The sequence below is a fragment of the Ursus maritimus genome, unplaced genomic scaffold (assembly GCF_017311325.1).
Source record: "Ursus maritimus isolate PB19 unplaced genomic scaffold, ASM1731132v1 scaffold_8, whole genome shotgun sequence".
In the NCBI taxonomy this organism is placed as follows: domain Eukaryota; kingdom Metazoa; phylum Chordata; class Mammalia; order Carnivora; family Ursidae; genus Ursus; species Ursus maritimus.
This window is the reverse complement of record NW_024426996.1, coordinates 78,019,706-78,039,923: the sequence shown is the minus strand read 5'-3', so window position 1 is coordinate 78,039,923 and position 20,218 is coordinate 78,019,706. Positions and strand designations below refer to the sequence as shown.

Genomic DNA, 20,218 nt, shown 5'->3' with positions numbered 1-20,218 from the left:
CGTGCGCACCGCGTTACCTCGTTTCTTGGCCTGGACCACCATTTCTTCGTACTGCTGCCTGTGCTTCTGGGCTTCTTCGGCTGGCTTCGCTGGGAGATTTCTTGATAGAAAATAGAGGATTTTCACCATTATAAACGTCAAATAAAAGTCTTTGAAAAACAAAACTTGAAGAATTATTTACTAAAAAAAATGAAAAACTCAAAATATCAAAAAACTGCATTTGTTAAGATGACCCAAGACACAGCAATTTCATAAACTAAAAATATTTGCCTACAGAAGTAAAACAAGCTCCTTATTTAGAAAAATCTGAAGTACAAAGATTAGTAGAAAGAACGGAACGACTGCCCATAGTTCCATAAACACTTCGTCTTCTGGTATCTCTCACCTCAGTCTCCAGAGCGACGGGGAGCGGATGCAGCACACGCACAGCTGTCCCAGTTACGGTGGGGCAGGGACCCCAAGGGCAAGCGTCCGCTCCCCGGCCGGCTTCTCAAGGGCGTGAGCTTCATGTCTCAGCTACCGGCTCACCTGTTTTGTTTCTCTTATATACAAATGTGCATCACAGCTCTGAGCCCCCAAATGGAGTATGCAACTTCAACCCTGGGTAAAAACCTCAAACGCACAGGCTCTTTCCGAAGCGTGCTGGTGAGTCTGCGGGCACTCGACAACCGGGAGGCGGCAGGCCAGGCCGCTGAGCTCCTCACACGGCGCAGCCCCCCTTCTGGCATCTTCTGAATGACCGCCTGCCTTTCTGCCGGAGGGCACGGCGCCTCCTCCCACAGGCCCTGTTTCTGACAGCGCTGGGAGGGTGGTCCCCAGTGGGCTCTTTCGGAGTCCCTACCCACCTTCTTAATCCTGCACTGCAGGGACTCTCTCCCCATTCACCACACACCCGCAATTCCCAAGGACCAAGAATTCACATCAGAAGACCCATTTCTGGGTGGCTCTGTTAGTTAGGTGTCCGACTCTTGATTTCAGCTCAAGGTCATGATCTTGGGGTCATGAGAACGAGCCCCACATCGGGCTCCACGCTTGGCATGGAGTCCGCTTGGGATTCTCTCTCCCCTTCTCTTCCCCCACTCACATGTGTGCGCTCTCTAAATAAAGAAATAAAATCTTAAAAAAAAAAAAAAAGGGAAGACAACCCATTTCTTCTTTAGATTTTTTTTTTTTTAATTTATTTATGTGACAGAGAGAGAGGCAGCGAGAGAGGGAACACAAACAGGGGGAGTGGGAGAGAGAGAAGCTGGCTTCCCGCCTAGCAGGGAGCCCGATGAGGGGCTCGATCCCAGAACGCTGGGATCATGACCTAAGCTGAAGGCAGACGCTTAATGACTGAGCCAACCAGGCGCCCCTCTTCTTTACATTTCATCAGTTTTAAATTTCAGGGTGGGCAGGGACCTAAGGAACCACTGTTTTAACAAGCTCTCTTTGTCCCTCTTTTCAAAGCTGTGGGATCTTTCTATTCAAACACAGTGCTCATGGAAGCTCCATACTCAGAGAGAAACAATGCGTGGCCTGGGACAACACAGCAGTCCCTTTACCCCACTGATGCCTCCAAACGTGATGTGTAAACCAGTCATCAAAGCCCATCTCCTCCACCGATGGACACTAGGGGTCCGGGGAGAGGCGGGCCTGGTAAGATCACTCAGCCCACGCACCGACAGTCCCCTAAGAGGCTGTGATGCCCCCGCAACACCCCCTTTGCAGGACACTTGCCTGTGTTTCTTGCCGTTAGGAACCAGCCCATAATTTACAGTGGCTACTTAAGTATTTCTAAATGCTAAATTAAAATGAAAAACCACCTGAATGGAAAACCTTGGTCAAAACTTCTGTGTTAAAGGATGGTTTTGCAAATCAGTTTATTATTACTATTATTTTACTATTATTGAACACATGTTAACATAGGGAATAAAGAGGAACTGAGGATTTTAACATGTGCTAGGATTTACTCTTCTTCCCTCTGGTGACCCGAGCTCTTTTCTAACACAAAGGTCATCAGCAAATTGAACTTATCTACTTGAGCAAACTTTCCAGAGATTCTTTTTAAGACTCACGCTGGTCTGTCTTCCAGGATGAGTGCGGTGGTGGACAGTGGCTCGAAATCGAGATTCTTCCTCACATTCTGCTTAGGAGAGGGTGGCTTGCTAGGTCGTCCAGCCTTGTCTTCATATTCCTGGGACAAAGAAACAAGGGATAACTCTGGGCCTGCCCAGTTCTGATATCATGAAGCCCCTCTGAGTGCAAGAAAGCTGTTTTGTAATGAAGTCTTTTAAGTCAGGATAGCACATTGAAACTATTTCCTTTTCAGAAGGAAACACTGCCAACTAAAGGGGTTGCAGAGCTCTGCAGTGAAGACTGCGGCCTCCCCTGCTGCTGGGGCGGGGGAGGGGGGTCACTGAGGACCACCATCCCAGCAGCCCCACCTCAGGCTTTCTGTGGTTCTCCGGTTATATAAGAGGTGTTTTCTGGCTTCTGGACAATGTCGGCTTGTACTCGTTATTGCAGGGGCCACTGGGAGGCTCACTCTAGCGTTCATCTGACCCAGTGGGCTTCATCTCATATACCCACCTCCAACCAAAATTTCAAACTCTATTCCTTTTATGTCATGGCATTTTATGTATTTTTGTTAGCCCTTCAAATAGTTTCTGAAATGAGGAAAAGTTTAAACAGTTTTTGCAGAGATGATTAAAAGTTTCTTTTCATAGATATATTTTTTTTATTGAAGTACAGATGGCACGACGTTACCTTAGTTTGAGGTGTGGACACAGTGACTCAGCTTCTCTGTGTGACCTGTGCCCACCACGAGTGTGGCTGCCACCCGGCACCGTGAACGCTCTTACACCATCACTGACGGTGTTCCCTGTGCCAGGCCTTTTGTTCCCACGACTTAGTCTGTACCTGGAAGCCTGTGTCTCCCTCTACCCTTCACCCATTTAGTCCCTTCGCCCCCAGCTCTCCTCTGGCAACCATCAGTGTGTTCTCTGTATTTGTGGGTCTGATTCTGCTTTTTGTTTATTCTTTTGCTTTGTTTTTTACATTCCACATATATGTGAAATCAGATGGTATTTGCCTTTCTCGGTCTGATTTATTTCACTTAGCAGAACACACTCCAGGCTCCAGGTCCATCCACTTGTTGCAAATGCCATTTCATTCTTAAAAGGAGAAGCATAAAAAAAATTTTTTAACACCTTTGTATGAAGCCATCACTGCAAGTTGTTACATAAATATTTGTGCCCCGAGCCTCCTCACTAGCACTGGGTAACTAATGTGTCCCATGGACTGCAGCCACAAAAGCCTGGTCACACCTGGTGACCCACATTCCAAATGCCCGACCAGAAGAGTTCAGGAGAGTCAAGCAAGTTGGCACCAAAGAGCCTAGCTTCTGAAACAGCATGTGTGTGCGTGTGTGTGTGCGTGTGTGTGTGTGTACACACGGTTAGCCCTCTGCCAAAAAGAAAAAAAGAACCAATACTTTCTTATTGCCTATTATAGACGAGGCTCTCAGGACCCTCCCGCTTAAGAGAAGACAATCTAATTGGCGAGACAGGTCAAGCAAATGAATAGTTAACCCAAGATTTAAATAACCATTCCAGATAACAACAGAAGCAATACCATGAGTGGAAAGCAATTAATTGCTAAATGAATTAGTGGACACTCGCTGCCAGGGGAGTGTTACTAGTAACATTATTTGGCCAGCAGTTATTCTCTCAGCCAGAAGAGCCTATAGAAGCTTCTAAAAAGAAAGGCGTATTTATTTCCTCACACAGGCTGTGAGAAGGGGTGCACAAGAAGCAGGTGGGGGGGGGGCAGTTTCTGTGCATCTGGATGTATGAGATTAGACGCCGTCGCGGTCTACGCGGACTTAAAACGGTTCCATTAAAATACTAAAATGACTTCTACTTACCCTAAACTGAGAAAACAGCCTCTGTTTGTCATCGAGTCAACATCTGAGCACACACTGTTTTGGGCACTCAGCTGTGACTTAACACGGCATCAAGCCACCGGAAGCTTCACATCTAGCACCAGGATGTCTAAGTGTTGGATTTTATAAACAATCTGCCAAAAGCTGTGTGTTGAGAAAGATTCTGAGGCATGTTGCATTTGAACAAGAATTAGGGATGAATATGCCCCGTAAGGGGCTGCTCGTCTGCTGCCCTTGGCCTAGGGAACTAGACGCCAAGGCCAGAGAGGACGAGCCCCAAGCTAAATGTCCCAGAATGCAGACACCCATTTCCATTTGCTTTCGTGTGCTTTACACACACCGTCTCCTTCTATCTCCGTAACAATCTCCATGGCAAGTCTCACCCCATTTTACAGATAGGGCAGCTCAGGGTGAAGTGACTTACCCCCAAGTACGCAGCCAGCAAGGGGCTGGGGTTGGCCACTCCGCCACTCAGCACCAGCCAATCTCTTTGTGAATACACTCAAACAGGTGTGCAGTTTTAGAGGGAAAAGAGGCCCAGTCCCACACGGGTGAAGTGTGGCCCCTGGAGCCAGATGGGTATGGGAGCAAATTCAGATCCACCAAGAACCAACTGTGACCTCGAGCAAAACACGTACTTAGAATCCCTGAGCTTCATGTCCACATGTGCAGAAGGGGAATGGAAGCCGTACCAACCAGAGGGGACCATCCAAGGAACAGGGAGAGGCTCGGTGCACAGGAAGTTCTTGATAAAGCGTAGCCCTGGTTGCCGAATGCCATTACCGTCAGACCTGAAACAAGCGTATAAAGAAAAAAGGCAAGCAAGCATGCAAGCTCTAGGGCCAAATAATCAAGGAGCTCTGCAAAGTCTGCAAACAGCACAAATACAAAAAGGAGTAAAATTAACCAAATGCCTTGATTCATAACCAAAAAACATCAGATCTCTCCAGTGAACACTCAGAAGGTCTGCGACAAGCGCAAACAGTGCCGCGAACGAGCCCGACGCCTGGCGGGGGACTTGACACACACGAGTCAGCCTAACTTCCCCTTCCCGCCAGCCCTCTGTGCCAGGAGCTGCCTCTGTCCCCATGTCACAGGTCACAGGCCCAGAGAGGGCAGGGACTGGCCCAGCGGGGAGCGCAGGAGTGGGGATCAGAAGCCAAGCACTGGGCTCTGCAGCCACACTTCCCAGCACTCTCCAGAATGCATGAGAGCCGCTCACAGATGGGATGCAGAAGTAATTCATTCACATTCTGTCTAAAGAAAGCTTTCAACCATGACAGAAACCTGTAATACTGAATTAAGGGCAGATGTAAGGCAAATACTCCTGTTTTAATCACACAGAGCACTGCATGATTTAAAAAGAAAAAAAAGAGGCGGCCTGTCCTGCCCAAACTTGAAATCGCAGGGAAAGCCTTTCCAGAACTCCAACAGCACTGCAGGTATAAACGGCCTTGGAAACAGTCACAGGCCTGGCTCCACACCTAGTTCTTCCAGACGTTCACACGGAGGTGTCAACAGTTCATTTTCCCAATGAGACAAAACGACTTTAGAAACCATAAAGGACTCACAGCCCTCTTCCCTCTTCCACCATCACCACCACAGGCCGCACGCCCGCTCACGAGAAGGGCCCGACCCCGTCGGCCCTGCCTCACTGCCCAGCGTCCCCACCTGGCTGAGGATACGAAGGAACAGGTACACACTGGCCGAGGAGGGCCTGACTCCCTCAGGATCTGGTGTGATTCCGGGGGCTCACGTGGCCTTGCCCAAGTGCGTTCTGTGACAGGCAAAGAGAACCGGGAGAACTCTGAAGTCCAAAGGACTTGCCCCCCATCTTCCTGAGGATCCCTACCATTTAATTAAGAAAGCTGTTGCTGTTTGAAAGCATCCTGAGAGGAACAGAAAGGGTAAGGATGCTAATTCCAGCTCATTCTGACCCAGAACCCTGTTTACTGGTTGGCTCGATATTCATAAGACCAAGCGAGTCCCCTCCCCTCAGCTGGAAATACGAGTCACCCACAGTCTCTGCCCTGGTTGCATGAATTTGTCTACGCACTCAAGCAATAAGATCATGTTCAATCAGAAAAAAAAAAGAAGAAGAAGAAGAAAAAGACAACTGTTCACTCTAAGGATCCTTTGAGGGGATGAGGGGGGAGGGCTGCAAATAAAACATCCCTGGAGAAACGACTTTCTGCCGTGACTTATCTGCGTTAGGGGTGACATGTGATGGGGTAAGAGCCAGGTCTCTGGAAGCAAACAGTGAACTGTAAGCCTGGCTCTGACTGGGGGCAAGGCCTCTCGCTCCTCACTCGGCCTGCTTCCTCATCTCTGGAAAGGCATCAACTGTGAAGCCTCCTGGAAGGAGGTGAGGCGAGGCACGTTCCAGGGCTGCCACCAAAACCTAAGCCCCTTCTGTGTGCCACGATCAGCCTCAGGCCAATCTATCCTCACAGAGTTTCTTCTCTTCTTGGGACCCTTACGGGGTCAAGTGTCGACAAGCCTGCAGGCCGCTCAGTACAAACCATCCCGCCCAGCCCCAGAGGGGATGGACAAAAGGGCTCCTCAAAGTCCCAGCGATAAATCAGTTTAAGCAGTCATGGCAACGTTTTCTTCAAAATCAAACAATTTTAGAAAATGCAGAGTCCACATAGTAAGGACAGTTTCCTTCAGTTCTATACCTAGTCACATCTGCGACCAGAGTCTCAACTTAAATTGTCTAAGGTGGGGTGGGGGTCAAAAAAGTTTACAGGCCACTCATTTGTCAGCATAGTAGCTCACAGTCCCTGGCCTGAGGACTTGACCACGTATCCTGCTGGGAAAACCAGACCAACACCCGCAAGAGCAGCAAACAAGCCTGCCCCACCGAACCAGGGGCTGAGCTGAGGGGTGATCTGATGACCCAGCAAAGGGTCAGGGAAAAAGCCAGGACAGCGGAGCAGGGTCCCAACTCCACGTAGGGACCGTGAGCAAAACACATTTAGCAGGCAGGAGAAAAAGGACAAGGGACCTCATCTGTGAAGGGACCACACAGGGCACTTGAGGAGATCCAGACCTGAGACTTGAAGGGCTCTGGGAGGGGCAGTAAGATGCCAGCAGAGCCCATGAGAGCAGATCATGAAACATGCCACAAGAGAGCAAGCCTTGAGGACTGGATGTCTACAGCATCTCATAAAATGTTCCCCAACAGTGGACAGAGGACAGGCAAGATCTGGGCAGGATGCAGGAGTGGCATCCTGATGGCACAAGCAGCAGCCAAGAGACACACGCGAGCAGGCTCATGTGTGGGTCAGGGTGAGCGCGCTACGTGGGGAATGACGCTGAATCAAAGTCCCAACAGCAAGCTGCCTTGAGCTGCTGGAACAAGCCCCGAGACAGCGGAGCTGAACCTGGAGCAGAGCTGGAAAGTACACTGTGAGATGCATGGCGAGCCCGTGAGATGCACCCCATGGCAGGATCCACGTCCTGTGTCTGATGTGAACAGCGCTGAGGGCGAGGATAAGGGTGACAGACTCCTGAAGTAAGTGTCTAACTTGCCACTAAAAAGGAAAAACAAAAGATGGCCTCGACAGACATTTAAAAGGCCAAAGAAAAGATCAAGCTTCTCAAACAATGGAAAGACAGCATTCCTGGCAGGATGGCAGGAGGGGTCGTCAACGCTAGCCACAGCGCTGGCAGAGTGCGGCCGGAAATGCCTGGAAGACTCCTGGACGACTCAGTCAACAGAGAACAGGCCATCAGCCAAGACCTGTGCTTCAGTCCTTGACTCAACTGTATACAGTGGCAAGATGAGCCTTTCCCGACAAGACAGCTAGTGCCGGAAGTACGTGGGCAACAAAGCATGGTGCGTCATCACACGTGGCCCCCAGACGACCCACCTGAGCCACTGTGCACTGCACCACACCTGCACAGGCAGAGGCCCAGGCAGCCTGCAGGGAAGCGCCAGGGCGGCAGCAGGCCTGGGTCTCAACCTCAAACCTCCTCAAGGACCAGCAGCAGCGTGACCTTGACAGCATTCCCTCGCCCTTCCTGTGAGTGAGAATGGATGACTGTAAGGCAGCCACTGCAGGTACCCAGAAAATGGCTGGGAATTACTTCCATTGTCATGTTACTAAAAAATTACCCTTCTCAGTATTTCCCACTAGGAGGGGTACTCAACAGGGCCATGGGGAAAACCACACAACAGTGAAGTGCCTGGAAGGCCACAGCTGGTTTCACACTTTACCATCGGTAACACGCAGTTCTGGGGCAGAGGGGCTCTGGTGTGTTTGGACATTTTCGGCTGGGAAGAATGGCCTGTCCAGGTCTCCCAAGTGCTCAGCCTTCCAGGAGACCATCCTGGTGGTCACCGCGGCCTGACCTCACAGTAAGAAGGCCCCCTGAGAACCTCCCAGGCTGCTCCCCGGCAGGGCTGTTCCCAGAGAGCATTCTCCACCTTACCGGAAATGGCATTTGGGAAAGCAACTGCCGGGAACCTCTTCTAATTGTGGTGCTCCTCACAAAACACGCAGAACACAGAAGTTAATAGGCGGTCTGGGGAATGCAATGTGCTGAAGATGAACTGTGGGTTCTACCAAGCCTGACCACTGCTGCCATCTGACCAAACGGGGTGCAGGTGGCCCACCCCCCTGCTCCCTGCACAAAGGCCTCCCCCAGATCACCGGCCAGGCCCCCCTGGCCCGGGAGAGGGGTGCCGGGCCTGGCCCGGATCAGAACTGCAGTCCCCTGCGGGATGACAACAATGAGGTCGCGACGGCTTGCCCCCACTGATGCCGACTCCCGGGAGAAAATCTCGCCGAACCGCACACACAAAGCCTGCAGGGAGGCGCACGGGGAGCACAGCGGCCGCGTGCAAGCTTCGGCTCACTGGAGCAGTCGTGTGCAACACACACACGCACCCATGCAGGCGCCCGGGCCGGCCGCACTCACCATGAACGCCGCCGGGCTCAGGGGCGCGCGGCCGGCGGCTCCATGCCCGGGCGGGCTCCGGCGGGCGGCTCCGGGGACCTCGGGCGGCGGCTCGGCGGCGGCTCGGCGGGCGGGGGCGGGGGCGGCAGACCGCTCAGTGGCGCGCAGATGTCGCGCCGCCGATTCGATCGCGCGCTCCGTGTCGGCGCGTCAGGCCTGGCTCGCGGGCGGAGGGGCGGGGCGGGCTCCCGGCTCCCTCCGCCCCCCACCGGGTGCACGCCCCACGCCGGGAGGCTCGCTCGGAGGAACGGCTTCTGCCGCGTCCCCGGCTCAGCAGCAGCGCTGGGAAATGCACGCTCCACAGAGCAAGCGGCGGGACACCCAACTCGCGGCAAAGCTCTGCTCCGTAGCGCTCTTTAAGTGAGAACCACGTATGACCAAAGGAGCTACACAGAGTGTTCACACGACTGAGCTCTGGGACACGGGCTGTGAGCAATGTTTATGCTCTACACGGTTGCTCATCTTTCTTCGGCAGTGAGATGCGTTCCACCCAAACCCACCCTGACAGAGGCCTAACGACTGCTCCCGGGGGGCTGGCTGGAAGGGGCGCTAGAATGCGGGTGCGGTGACACCGCGGACATCTCCGCACGCCCTCCTCGAAGCCAACCGCGCAGTGCGTTTCAGATGAGAGCATTCCACTGTTTGTAAAGTATACCTCGATTTACACCAATCGTTAACATCTGCGCAGGGACAAAATTCTCTCCGGGCAGCCCGTGGGTCCAACGTCCAAGGGCCGAGCAAACTCAGTCTGAGACAACGCAAGGCTCCCCCGGGATGTAAATTCCAAGTCCCCGGAATAGGAGGACTAGGAGGACCAGGAGGACCAGGCTTTCCCCAGCTGATTTTCTGGAGAACAGCATTCCCAAATCGCCTCCAGAAACTTCTTCCCTTGGAAGAAGCCTATGCCAGCCACCCGACCGTACTCCAAGACAGAGGAGGAGGAGGAGGAAGGGGGAGTGTGTGCAGAAGCTGGAGTTGCCATCGGCCTCTGGCAGGTGCGGCCAGCTCTGAAGGCAGTGCGACACACAGGTCACTAAACCGACCACACCCTGGGAACCTGCCCAAGAAAAATAAAACGTTTGTCCGCAGAGACTTGATGCAAATATTCATAACGTGAATGCACATTAACTGCAGACACCGGATGGATAGAAAGGCACTGTGGACACAAGCTACTATGCAGGCGAACCCCAAAACATGACCGGAAGTGAAAGACCCCCACCAAAGAGAATCTGCAAGACTCCGTTTCCATGAAATTTATTTAAAAGGCAAATCTCTAGAGAGAAAGCAAATTAGTGTTTGCCTGGAGCTTGAGGAGGAAGTGGAGACCCACTGCCAACAGGCCTAGGGAACTTTCTGGGGTGAGGAAAGCATCCTAATACTTGAGTGTGCTGATAGTTGCACAACTGCATAAATTTCCTAAAAATCACTGAACATGGAAAATTAGGAATTTTATGGTAATTATACTTCAATAAAGCTGTTTCAAAAAGTAATAGAAGGATAAAGGAGGAGAGGTTGATTCTGGATGGAAGGGCTAGGGAAAGCCTTTAGAGAAATTACTCAGAATTTGGGAGACAAAACATTGAGGGGTGGGGTGTCCTTTCAATTCATACCTTTTAACACATCCACCAGAAGTTTATTCAGTCCTCCAGGAGGATGTGTCCGTGCTATTTATTACTTTATTAGAGGCCAGAAAATGTGATAGACACACTAGTTTGTACATTGATGTCCAATGGAAAAAAACAACTCCAGAGGTTGTATTTTCTTGTCCCCACCAGTCTGTTGGTTTAAATCTAACCTAACAATCTTATTCTAATTCTTTTCTTGTTTTTATGCCAATAAATACCTATCCAGTTCCTCAAATGCCCTTACAATCAATTTTACCATCCCACTCAACTTCTCAATATGTTAAATGAATCTTTGACCCATGGTCCGAGAAAGAAAGAGAGAAAGGAAGGAAGGGAGGAAGGGAGGAAGGAAGGAAAGGTAAATGTCACAAAAAACTGGCAGAATAACTGTTTTATACCAAGAGAATAAAGGGACAAATAACTAAGGACAATACACAAGCCTGACTGCATTCTGGTTCATAAAGAACAGTCTGGTGCCACTGGGGAGAAACAGAACGTGGTCTGATCGTGAACATGGTCATGGTCAAATGGTATTCATTCCCCCGGGGTGGGATAACTGCCTCACACTGATGTACGAGAATGCCCACTCTGAAGACCTGTATGCTGACGTATTTAGGGATAAGATGTCACGATACCTGCAATTTACTTTCAAAGGATTCCATTTTTAAAAAATAGAGGCACGATAAAATCAATCTTAATGTCAACAATTGTTCCATCTCAGCACAGCATATACGGTGTGCTTACTGAATTATTCCTGGAACCCTTCTGTAGGTCTTGAGTTTGTCTTCACAAGTGACAGCGACTCTGTGATGGCTGGTGACATCCTTCAGATCTCGTCATAAACAGCCACCGGCACAGAAGCATCCCCTGCCTGCCTGCCGGAGCCAGAACAAGGCCCCGTCATCCTCTCCAGCATCAGCTTCCGTGTGCTCACAGCACTAATCAAACTTGTAATTACAGGTTTATTGCAGATGTATTTCCCTAGGGGCGCCGGGGTCCCTCAGATGGTTAAGCATCTGCCTTCAGCTCAGGTTACGATCTCCAGGTCCTGGGATCGAGCCCCATGTCACGGTCCCAGCTCAGCAGGAGCCTGCTTCTCCCTCTCCCTCTGCCTCTGCCTCTCCCACTGCTTGTGCTCTCTCTCTGTCTCAAATAAATAAAACCTTAAAAAAAAAATGTATTTCCCTCAGGGGACCACAAAACTTCTAAGAGCGGGGGCTCTGGTGGTCTCTTCACCACTGAAAGCAAACAAAATACATGGTACAGAGGAGACACGGAGCACCTGTGTCATCAGTCGTTTCCCTTCCCTCCCTCCCGTCATCCATCCCTCCACCCATGCACTTCTGGTGCTCAGCAGGAGGAGCAAAGACAGACACAGTCCCTGCCCTGCCTCACTCAGAGCCCAGCAAGCAGACAACTGCTCTACTACAGCGGCGCCCGAGAAACCTCCCAGATTTCCAGAGCCCCAGGAGGCAGCTGACCAGCCTGCAGACTTACTGCTGGCTTTCTGGAAGCAGTTCCTGGAGCCAGAGGGGGCTAAACCTGTATAGCTCCTTTCTCACAGACGAGGGGGTTCTCAGCTCTCCATGCCTTGTACAACACCTAGGGCCGCATACACTTTAGAAATCAGCCAACCTCAGCCCACAGTCTCACCAAATTTAAATATGAGCGAGATACGTGTTAAGCATGTGTTAAATATGCATTAAGATATGCTTACCAAAACACATCTCTTCTGGCAGATTGGAGCCGGCAAGTTACTTTAACAGGTTTCTAGTGCATTATTTTAGAATTGAGGACCACTTACAAAGTTTTAACTATATATCATACCATGTGATTAGGTTAACTTAAAGGTTAACTTTTACTAAATTTTGAAACTTAAAGCAAAAATCTGTGGTTAACAGAGCCTTTTCCCCATCTCAGTGTGGCTTCAGATCTCATATTCACCTTCATCCACCTCAAGAACTCTTCCTCCCGACGTTTTCGGCGCTAACCAGAGCTCATTCCCAGGCTTCCTGGATCTCCACCAGCACAGCGGCTTGGCTTATTTAATTAATCTAAAACATCGTTGACTTCACCCTTTGAGGTCAAGGAGGTAAGACTGATCCTATGTTCAATGCAGCATCGCAGCAGAGACGCTGACAAACCCAACCTTGCTCAAGACTGCTGGATCTCGCAAGGATCAAAGGTTACCGAAGGAACAACTTCCCAGGCCTGGGGATTGGTTAAGTAAATCACGTTACGCAGGAGGCCACTACTTAGTGAGTAAAAATGAGATCGTGGAAGAATATTTAAGGATATGGGAAAATGCCTATGTTGTCATAAAAATAGGAAGAAAAATGCCTACAAAGTGGTATGTTTTGAATTTTGACACTCATTCATCCACTTAACAGATATGTATTAACTACCCACTAAATCTTGGCACTGCTCCAGGCCCTGGAGACGAAGCAAGGGTTGAGCAAACGAGCAGTAGACCTTGCTCTCAGAGTGTGCAGTCCAGCCGGGGTTGAGAGGCAGGCAGCAAAGAACAACTGGGCAAGAACTTAAGATGGGACACAGCAGAGTCCTGTGACTGCGATGACCGAAGGGGTTGTGCTGGGAGGTCATTCAGACAGGGAGGGCAGGGAAGAGCTCTCCGAACACCATCTCAGAGGGAGCACTGAGCTGAGACCCAGTGAGTCTCCTTCAGTCCTAACGATCAACGAGGTAGGGACGGTGTTAGGCTGAGCTATGGCCCCCACATAAAGCAGGGCTGGACTCCCCAGCACCTCTGAACACTACCTGCTATGGCAGAACGGGCTCTGCGGGTATGATTAAGGTTATGGACCTTGAGATGGCGAGACTGTCCCGGATTATCTGTGTGGGCCCAAAATAACCACAGGTATCCTTGAAAGGGGGACACAGAGGAGGATGTGAGGACGGAAGGGAAAGCCCACGGAGACAGAGGTTGGAGTAAGGCGGCCACACACCACAGAATGCCACTGGCCTCCAGAAGCTGGAAGGGAAAGAAGAGTTTCCCCCTAGAGCCTCTAGAAAGACCAGCCTGGCCAACACCTCAATCGTAGCCTGGAAGATGCATTTTGGACTTCTGACCTCCAAAGCTGCAGGAGAATAAATGTCTGCTGTTCTCAGCCCCCAAGTTTGTTGCGCTGTTACAGCGGCCCTGGGACGCTAACACAGGCAATGCCTGAGGCCCCCTCCCCTACTTCTTTGTCCCCAAACACAGCACCTGAGGCTCTGAGTGGCCTCCTCGGATAAACAGCAGATGGTAGGTGGCAGGGCAGGATCTGAACCCAGGCCGTCTGACTCCAGAGCCTCTTAACTGCCAACTTCTCTGATGGGCTGCCTCTGAACTAAGAATTCGGTTCCCTTCACCGGCACTCCCTTCACGGGCCTAAAGCCACAGTCACAGTCAGACCCAGGCGTGAGACCCGGCACAAGCGCGGCACCTGCCGATTACTTCCGGGAACGCCACTGGCAGGTTCTAGTGCCGATGCAAAGGCCCCATCCAAAGTGCTTCCACGTCATCGCTGACGAGATGTTTTTTAAAAGTAACACTCTGAGTTCCAGTCAGACAGTAACTTACAGGGAGGTGTGGAAGGTGCCTCACTCTCCTCCGATCTGAGGTTTCTCAGAGTCCTACGCAGCCGTCCATGAAGGAGCGCAGAATACGCCGCCCCAAACACGCCACTTTGGCACACGGACCGTTCTGAATTAGAGTTTCTCGACAGACAGCAAGTGCGAGGACACAGTGACCGTCCTCTGCCCCCTGAAAGCAGGAATAAGTCTCCCGTGTGAAAGGTACCCTTCCCGCACCAGGAGGGACAGAGGCGTCCTTGCCACCAGACACAGGGAATTCAGGGCCAAGAAGGCTGTGTAAGCAAACCTTACTACGTCGTCACTGATTTACTCCCCCAAGTCCAGACCCCCTCACCTTGTCGATTCTTCACAATTTTACCGTTTCTTTGTCTAAAAGGTATAGAAGCTGCCTGCTTGGTCACTTCGAGTCTCCCATACATACAAAATCAGTTTTTCTCCTGTTAATCTGTCTTCTGTCTGTTTCATTGTTAGACGGGCCAAAGAACCTAGAAGGGGCGAAAGGAAAACCTCCCGCCCCTGCGCCTGCGGTTGAGGCCTCCTGGGGCGGCCTACTGTGCACTGGGCCCTGCACCCTACCCTGGACGCATAAGACAAGCCAGCCAGACCTGGGCCCCAAGGCCACCGGAAGAAGTCAAAGGAAGTGTCTCCCCAGCTGCTCCAACAGTGTTTGAAAGATTACAAAATACTTGAAAATCTGTCTTCCACTGGGAATTAGATCAACAGAAGAGCGATGTTCTTCAGCTGTCACTGTTTTCGTGTCGGCACACTAACTGTCCAGAGAAAGGCAAAAGCACTTGAAAGCTCCCAAGGGCCATCCGTCTGGGTCTTCCTAGGAAGCCTCCTCTGTTCAGCTGGTACCATGAAATGCATCTTCCTGGTTCCAGGGACAGGATGGGCCCCCAGACGGCAGACGCCACTGCCAGAGCCCACGGTCGGTGGGAAACCGGCTTCAGAACACGGGCGGCGCTCTCTGGCTCAGCACAGCCTACCGCAACTTTGCTGTTTATTCGTTCCAGTTTCCTGAGGAACTGGCGTGTGCATACCACAGAGAACGTGCACAACTCACACGGCCTGTGATTCTGTAACAACTGTACTTACGTGGATGAAACGCGCATGTACGTACTCTGGGAGGGTGGGTACTAACCTGTCAGAGACTCCCACCAGGAGGGGCTGGGAAGTCCCGGGGTGAAGAGGGCATTCCTGACTTACCCTACCTACATGGATCATTTGGGTCTTTTTTCATGAGTTATTTTTATAATTTGGAAAAAAAAAATTTCTTTTAAGCCATTTCAGATGGAATCCAAGGCCGATTTAGTGAACTGCAATTTCCAAACCACACTGAACATTCCTGCAGCAAAGCTGGGTTTTTTTGTTTGTTTGTTTTTAATCCACCCATGAGAACGAAGGTGTAGCCATGAGCTTAGACCAGAACAGGAGGAGCCACTGACCTTTACTGAGCTCCCACTGGACACCATCTACTGCCCCGGGAGTGCTTTCATCCTACTTGGCCCCTCAAGCACGGGCAAGCTGCACGTGATCTTTGCAGAGTGGGGAACAAGTTCGGGCAGGCAGTCGCTGGCCCAGGGCCACACAACTGACTGTGGACGGCAGAACCAAGACCAGACTCGGCCCCTGAGTCAGAGTCCTCTCGTGGTCTCCCTGCCTTCCCAAACCCCAGACCTCTGACCCCTGCCCTGTGAGAGGCCCCCGGGAAGATCTGCAGGAGAACTAACACATGGGCTCCTGTTCCCAAATCCCTCTCTCTTCCTGGGAGCCACATGGGCAGACCGACGGGGAATTTATCACTTTCACATTAGGAAAATAAGCAAACCATAAGAGGCACTATGTGCTGGAATTTCAGTTTATATCATTGAAAGGCACTTGAAGTACAAGAGCTATACTTCTCAGAATAAATTAACCATTACCACAACAGTGGGAGACAATCTACCCAAAGAATAAACACAGAGGTCATATTCAATGACCTTGCCATTTCCCCTACAGAAACTTCCCATCACTTCCTCTCTCCCTTCTTGTCCAGAAAGGCATCATGTACAAGTTTGACAAATAATTAACCTACCACTTCTCCAAAAGCCCAAATTAAGGGGAACTGGACACTCTGTGTGATCATCTCCTGAGACTCCACCAAAAGGTCCCTGTTGCGTACAAACATGCCACCTAGCACTTCGACAAGCCCAAACTTCTAGAACAGGTTCAGCTTCCGACAAGGGATTGCCACAGCTGTTTAACGTATCCCTCTTTGCTCTGGCCACTGGGAAGCTCAGTGTCAAATCTGTAGTGTGCCTCTGGAGTTACATGAGACCTCCTGGGTCGTATTTTGGGACATCCGTTCACCTTTGGCTTCATCTTGCTATCCTGTGCCCCAAACTCCTCAAATTGTTTCTCTATCATTCCACACACATTTTTTATATTGTTTTAACTGTTTCTTTTTTTAAAAAGATTTTTAAATTTTTAAGTAATCTCTACACCCAACATAGGGCTCGAACGTACAACCTCAAGATCAAGAGTTGCCTGCTCCACCAACAGAGCCAGTCAGGCAGGTGCCCCTGTGCACAGTTTTTAAAAATATTTTTTAGACTGGGGGGCGCCTGGGTAGCGCAGTCGTTAAGCGTCTGCCTTCAGCTCAGGGCGTGATCCCGGCGTTCCGGGATCGAGTCCCACATCGGACTCCTCCGCTGGGAGCCTGCTTCTTCCTCTCCCACTCCCCCTGCTGTGTTCCCTCTCTCGCTGGCTGTCTCTCTGTCACATAAATAAATAAAATCTTTAAAAAAATTTTTTTTAAATATTTTTTAGACTGGGACGCCTGGGTGGCTCAGTTGGTTGAGCATCTGCCTTCAGCTCGGGTCATGATCCCGGGGTCCTGGGATCGAGCCCCGCATCGGGCTCTTGCTCGGTGGGGAGCCTGCTTCTCCCTCTGCTTCTGCCCCTCTCCCTGCTTCTGTGCACATGCGTGCTCTCTCTCATAAATAAATAAATAAATAAATAAATAAATAAATAAATAAATAAAATCTTCAAAAAATATCTTTTTTAGAGTAGACATGCACACAGAACAAAATTTAAAAGGTATGGAAGGGTATACAGGGACAGTAGGTCGCCCTCCTCCCTATCTCCCACATACCCAGTTCATCCCCCTCTCCCAAGCAATTCTATCATGATCAGTTGTGTAAGTGACTTGCCAGATAGAGTCTCTGCATCTACAAAGATATGCATGTATCTTTATACATGTAGAGCACACTCACAGAATGGTTATTCACTTGGCTTTTTTAAGATCTGCACTTTATTGCACTTAGGGATTTAACCAACTCCCTACTGCCAGGCATTTAGCTTGCTTCCACCCTTCGGTGCTGCAATCAATACCCTTAGCAGCCATCATTTTACTTACATGCTGATTCATCTCTAGGATGAATCCCTAGAAATGGAAACATGGGTCAAAGGTGCCCTGATGGATTCATTGTTATTTTTTTACATTAAAATAGCTTTTTTGATGTACATAGTTCTACGACTTTTAACAGCCACCTTCACCACAGAACAGAAAGTTCTACGACCTTCTTCCAGCCACCACCATCACAACCAAGGTGCAGAGCCGTTCTCCCACCCCCCAAACCTCCTCCCTGCCCCTCACACCCTACGCCATCCCTGGCACTACAGCTCTGTCTTTTCCGGCGCGTCACATATATGGAATCGTATAGCCTGTCAACTTTTTGAGACTAGATTCCTACACTCAGATAATACCTGAGACTCACCCAAGATTTTCAACATGGGGGGTTACACCAACTGATTTTCAAATGCTAAACCAGCCTTGCATTCCTGGCCAAAATGCCACTTAGTTGTGGTGTATCGCCTTGTTTTTTCTTTTAAGTACTAGTGGATTCGACTTGCTAATACTCTATTGGGGATTACGTGTGTCTTCATAAGGGATAGTGGTCTGCGATTGGCTTTTTTTTGTACTGCACTTGTCTGGTTTTGGTATTGAGGTAATACAAGCCTCATAAAATGCGTCAGGGGCTAGTGTCTCCTCTAAAATTGCTGTTATTTTTCTTTAAATACTGGCAGAACTCACCAATGACACTCCCTGGGCTTGGAGATTTCCATTTCTTTAATAATTAGGGGATAATTCAGGTCATCTATTCATCTTGGATGAGTTTTGGTGATTTGTAATTTTCAAAGAAATGGAGCATTTCATCTAAATTATCAAACTTATGAATGTGGAGTTATTCATGACATCCTCATTATCATTTTAATTTCTGCAGGGTCTGTGGTGGTAACCCCTTTTTCACTCGTCTTATTGATAACTTGGTTCGTCTCTCTTTTTGTCAGTTTTGCTAGAGTTTGATCAATTTTCTTCATCATTTCAAAGAACTAGCTTTTGGTTTCACTATTATTTTTTCATTTTTAGTTTCATTGATTTCTGCCCTTATGTTTATTATTTCCCCCATTTGGTTTGCTTTGGGTTTATTTGCTTCTTTTATGGTAAAGTAGAAAATCAGATTATTGATTGGAGACCTTTGTTCTTTTCTAATAGAAGCATTTTAATGCTATAAATTTCCTTCTAAGCATTATAGCCCACAAATTTCGGTATGTTCTATTTTCGTTCAGTCCAAAATATTTTCTAACTTTCTTTGTGACCTCCTCATTGTCCCATGATTTATTCAGAAGTGTGTTACTTATTTCATTTCCAAGTTCTGGGGAAAGTTCTTGCTATCTTTGTGTCACGGCTTTATGATCTAATTCCACTGTGGTCAGAGAACCTATTTTGTAGCATTTTAATCCTTTCAACTTCACGGTTTCTTTTATAACACAGGTTATGGTCTATCTTGGTAAATGTGGCATGCACGTTGTCAAGAATGCGTGCTGTGCTCTCATGGGAGCCCGGAGTGTTCTCCAAACGCCAGTCAGTCCAGCCGGCCGATGGTCAGTCCTTCTGTGTCCTGGCTGATTCTGTCAGTGGTCTATGGCTCACTGTCTACAGTCGACATTCCGGTAATAACTGTACGTACACCTGTTTCTGCCTGTCTCTGCCTCATGCATGCTGCAGCTCCTGTGGGTGTGGGGGTGCACACACGTTCAGAGTCATTCTGTCTTCATTGGTAACGTCCCTCCTCACTCCTGGGAACGTCCCTTGCTCCGAAATCTTTTTCTTATGCTACTCTATCTACTCCATCTTTGTTCTGATTAGTGTTTTCATGGTATATCTTTTCCCATCCTTTCATTTCAACCTACACATTTTCATATGAAGTGAGCTTCTTTTAGATGACAAATATTTGGGTCTTTTTAATTTTTTCACCCATTCTGATGATCTGTCAGGATTAGACACTCAGACACACAACTGGTGTGTTCAGACCATTTATATTAATATAATTACTGATATGTTTCAGTTTATTATCTTGTCTGTTTTATGTTTTTCCTTCCTCTATTTCTTTCCTTGATTTCATTTTTTGAACTTAGAATTTCGTTTTGATTTGCTGTGTTTTACTCTCTCTTTATATAATTTGGCAGTTGGTCTAGGGATTATAATGCATATTTAATTTTTTTACACTCTTACCACCATCCCTTTATGTGACATCTACAGACACTGAAAACCCAGACGACGTTCCAGTCTTTGCTATCAATTGAACATGTTTTAAAGAGCTCACTAAGAGAATAGGGGTCTATTGTACCTAACTAGACCCTCACGGTTCTCCTCTTCCTTCCAAACGTTCCAAGTCTCCTTCAGGTGTAATGACCCTTCCATCTGAAAAACTTCCTTTAGCAACTCACTTAGTTAGATCTGCCGGCAACAAACTCCCCGACTTCTCCTTCATCCGAGGGCGCAGTATTTCGCCTTCACCCCTGCAGGGTATTTGCGCCCGACACAGAATTTGGGACTGATGGTTCTTTTCTTCCAGTACTTTATAAATAGGTTTCTGATGCGAAAAATCAGTCATTCAAATTGTTGTCCCCCAATAAATAATGCGTTTTCTCCGGCTGCTTGTAAGATACTTTTTGTCTTTATTTTCAGCAGTTGGATTATGAGGTGTCTGGGCATGGGCCTCTGTGGCTTCCTCCATCTGGAGCTCACTGAGCCCCCTCTCCCCAAATCTGTAGGTTT

The 20,218-nt window shown here is 49.1% G+C and overlaps 1 protein-coding gene across 7 annotated transcripts in view; it reads right to left on the bottom strand.

The window, feature by feature from the left end:
• The window catches only part of TBC1D14 (TBC1 domain family member 14), a 99,007-nt gene that overhangs the window by 28,189 nt on the left and 50,600 nt on the right, over nucleotides 1–20,218 (bottom strand). For 6 of the 7 annotated variants that reach the window (XR_005833377.1, XM_040624849.1, XM_040624850.1 and 3 more), the window contains 2 exons: nucleotides 2,058–2,176; nucleotides 18–100 (listed from right to left, as the gene is read on the bottom strand). Coding sequence is in view for 6 of the 7 variants with exons in the window: in XM_040624849.1 (XP_040480783.1) it covers nucleotides 18–100; nucleotides 2,058–2,176 (202 nt within the window). In the remaining variant the exon portion in view is untranslated. Of the gene's footprint in view, nucleotides 1–17; nucleotides 101–2,057; nucleotides 2,177–8,851; nucleotides 8,908–20,218 lie in introns of those variants that run through there. The other variant, XM_040624853.1, reaches the window with a different exon arrangement.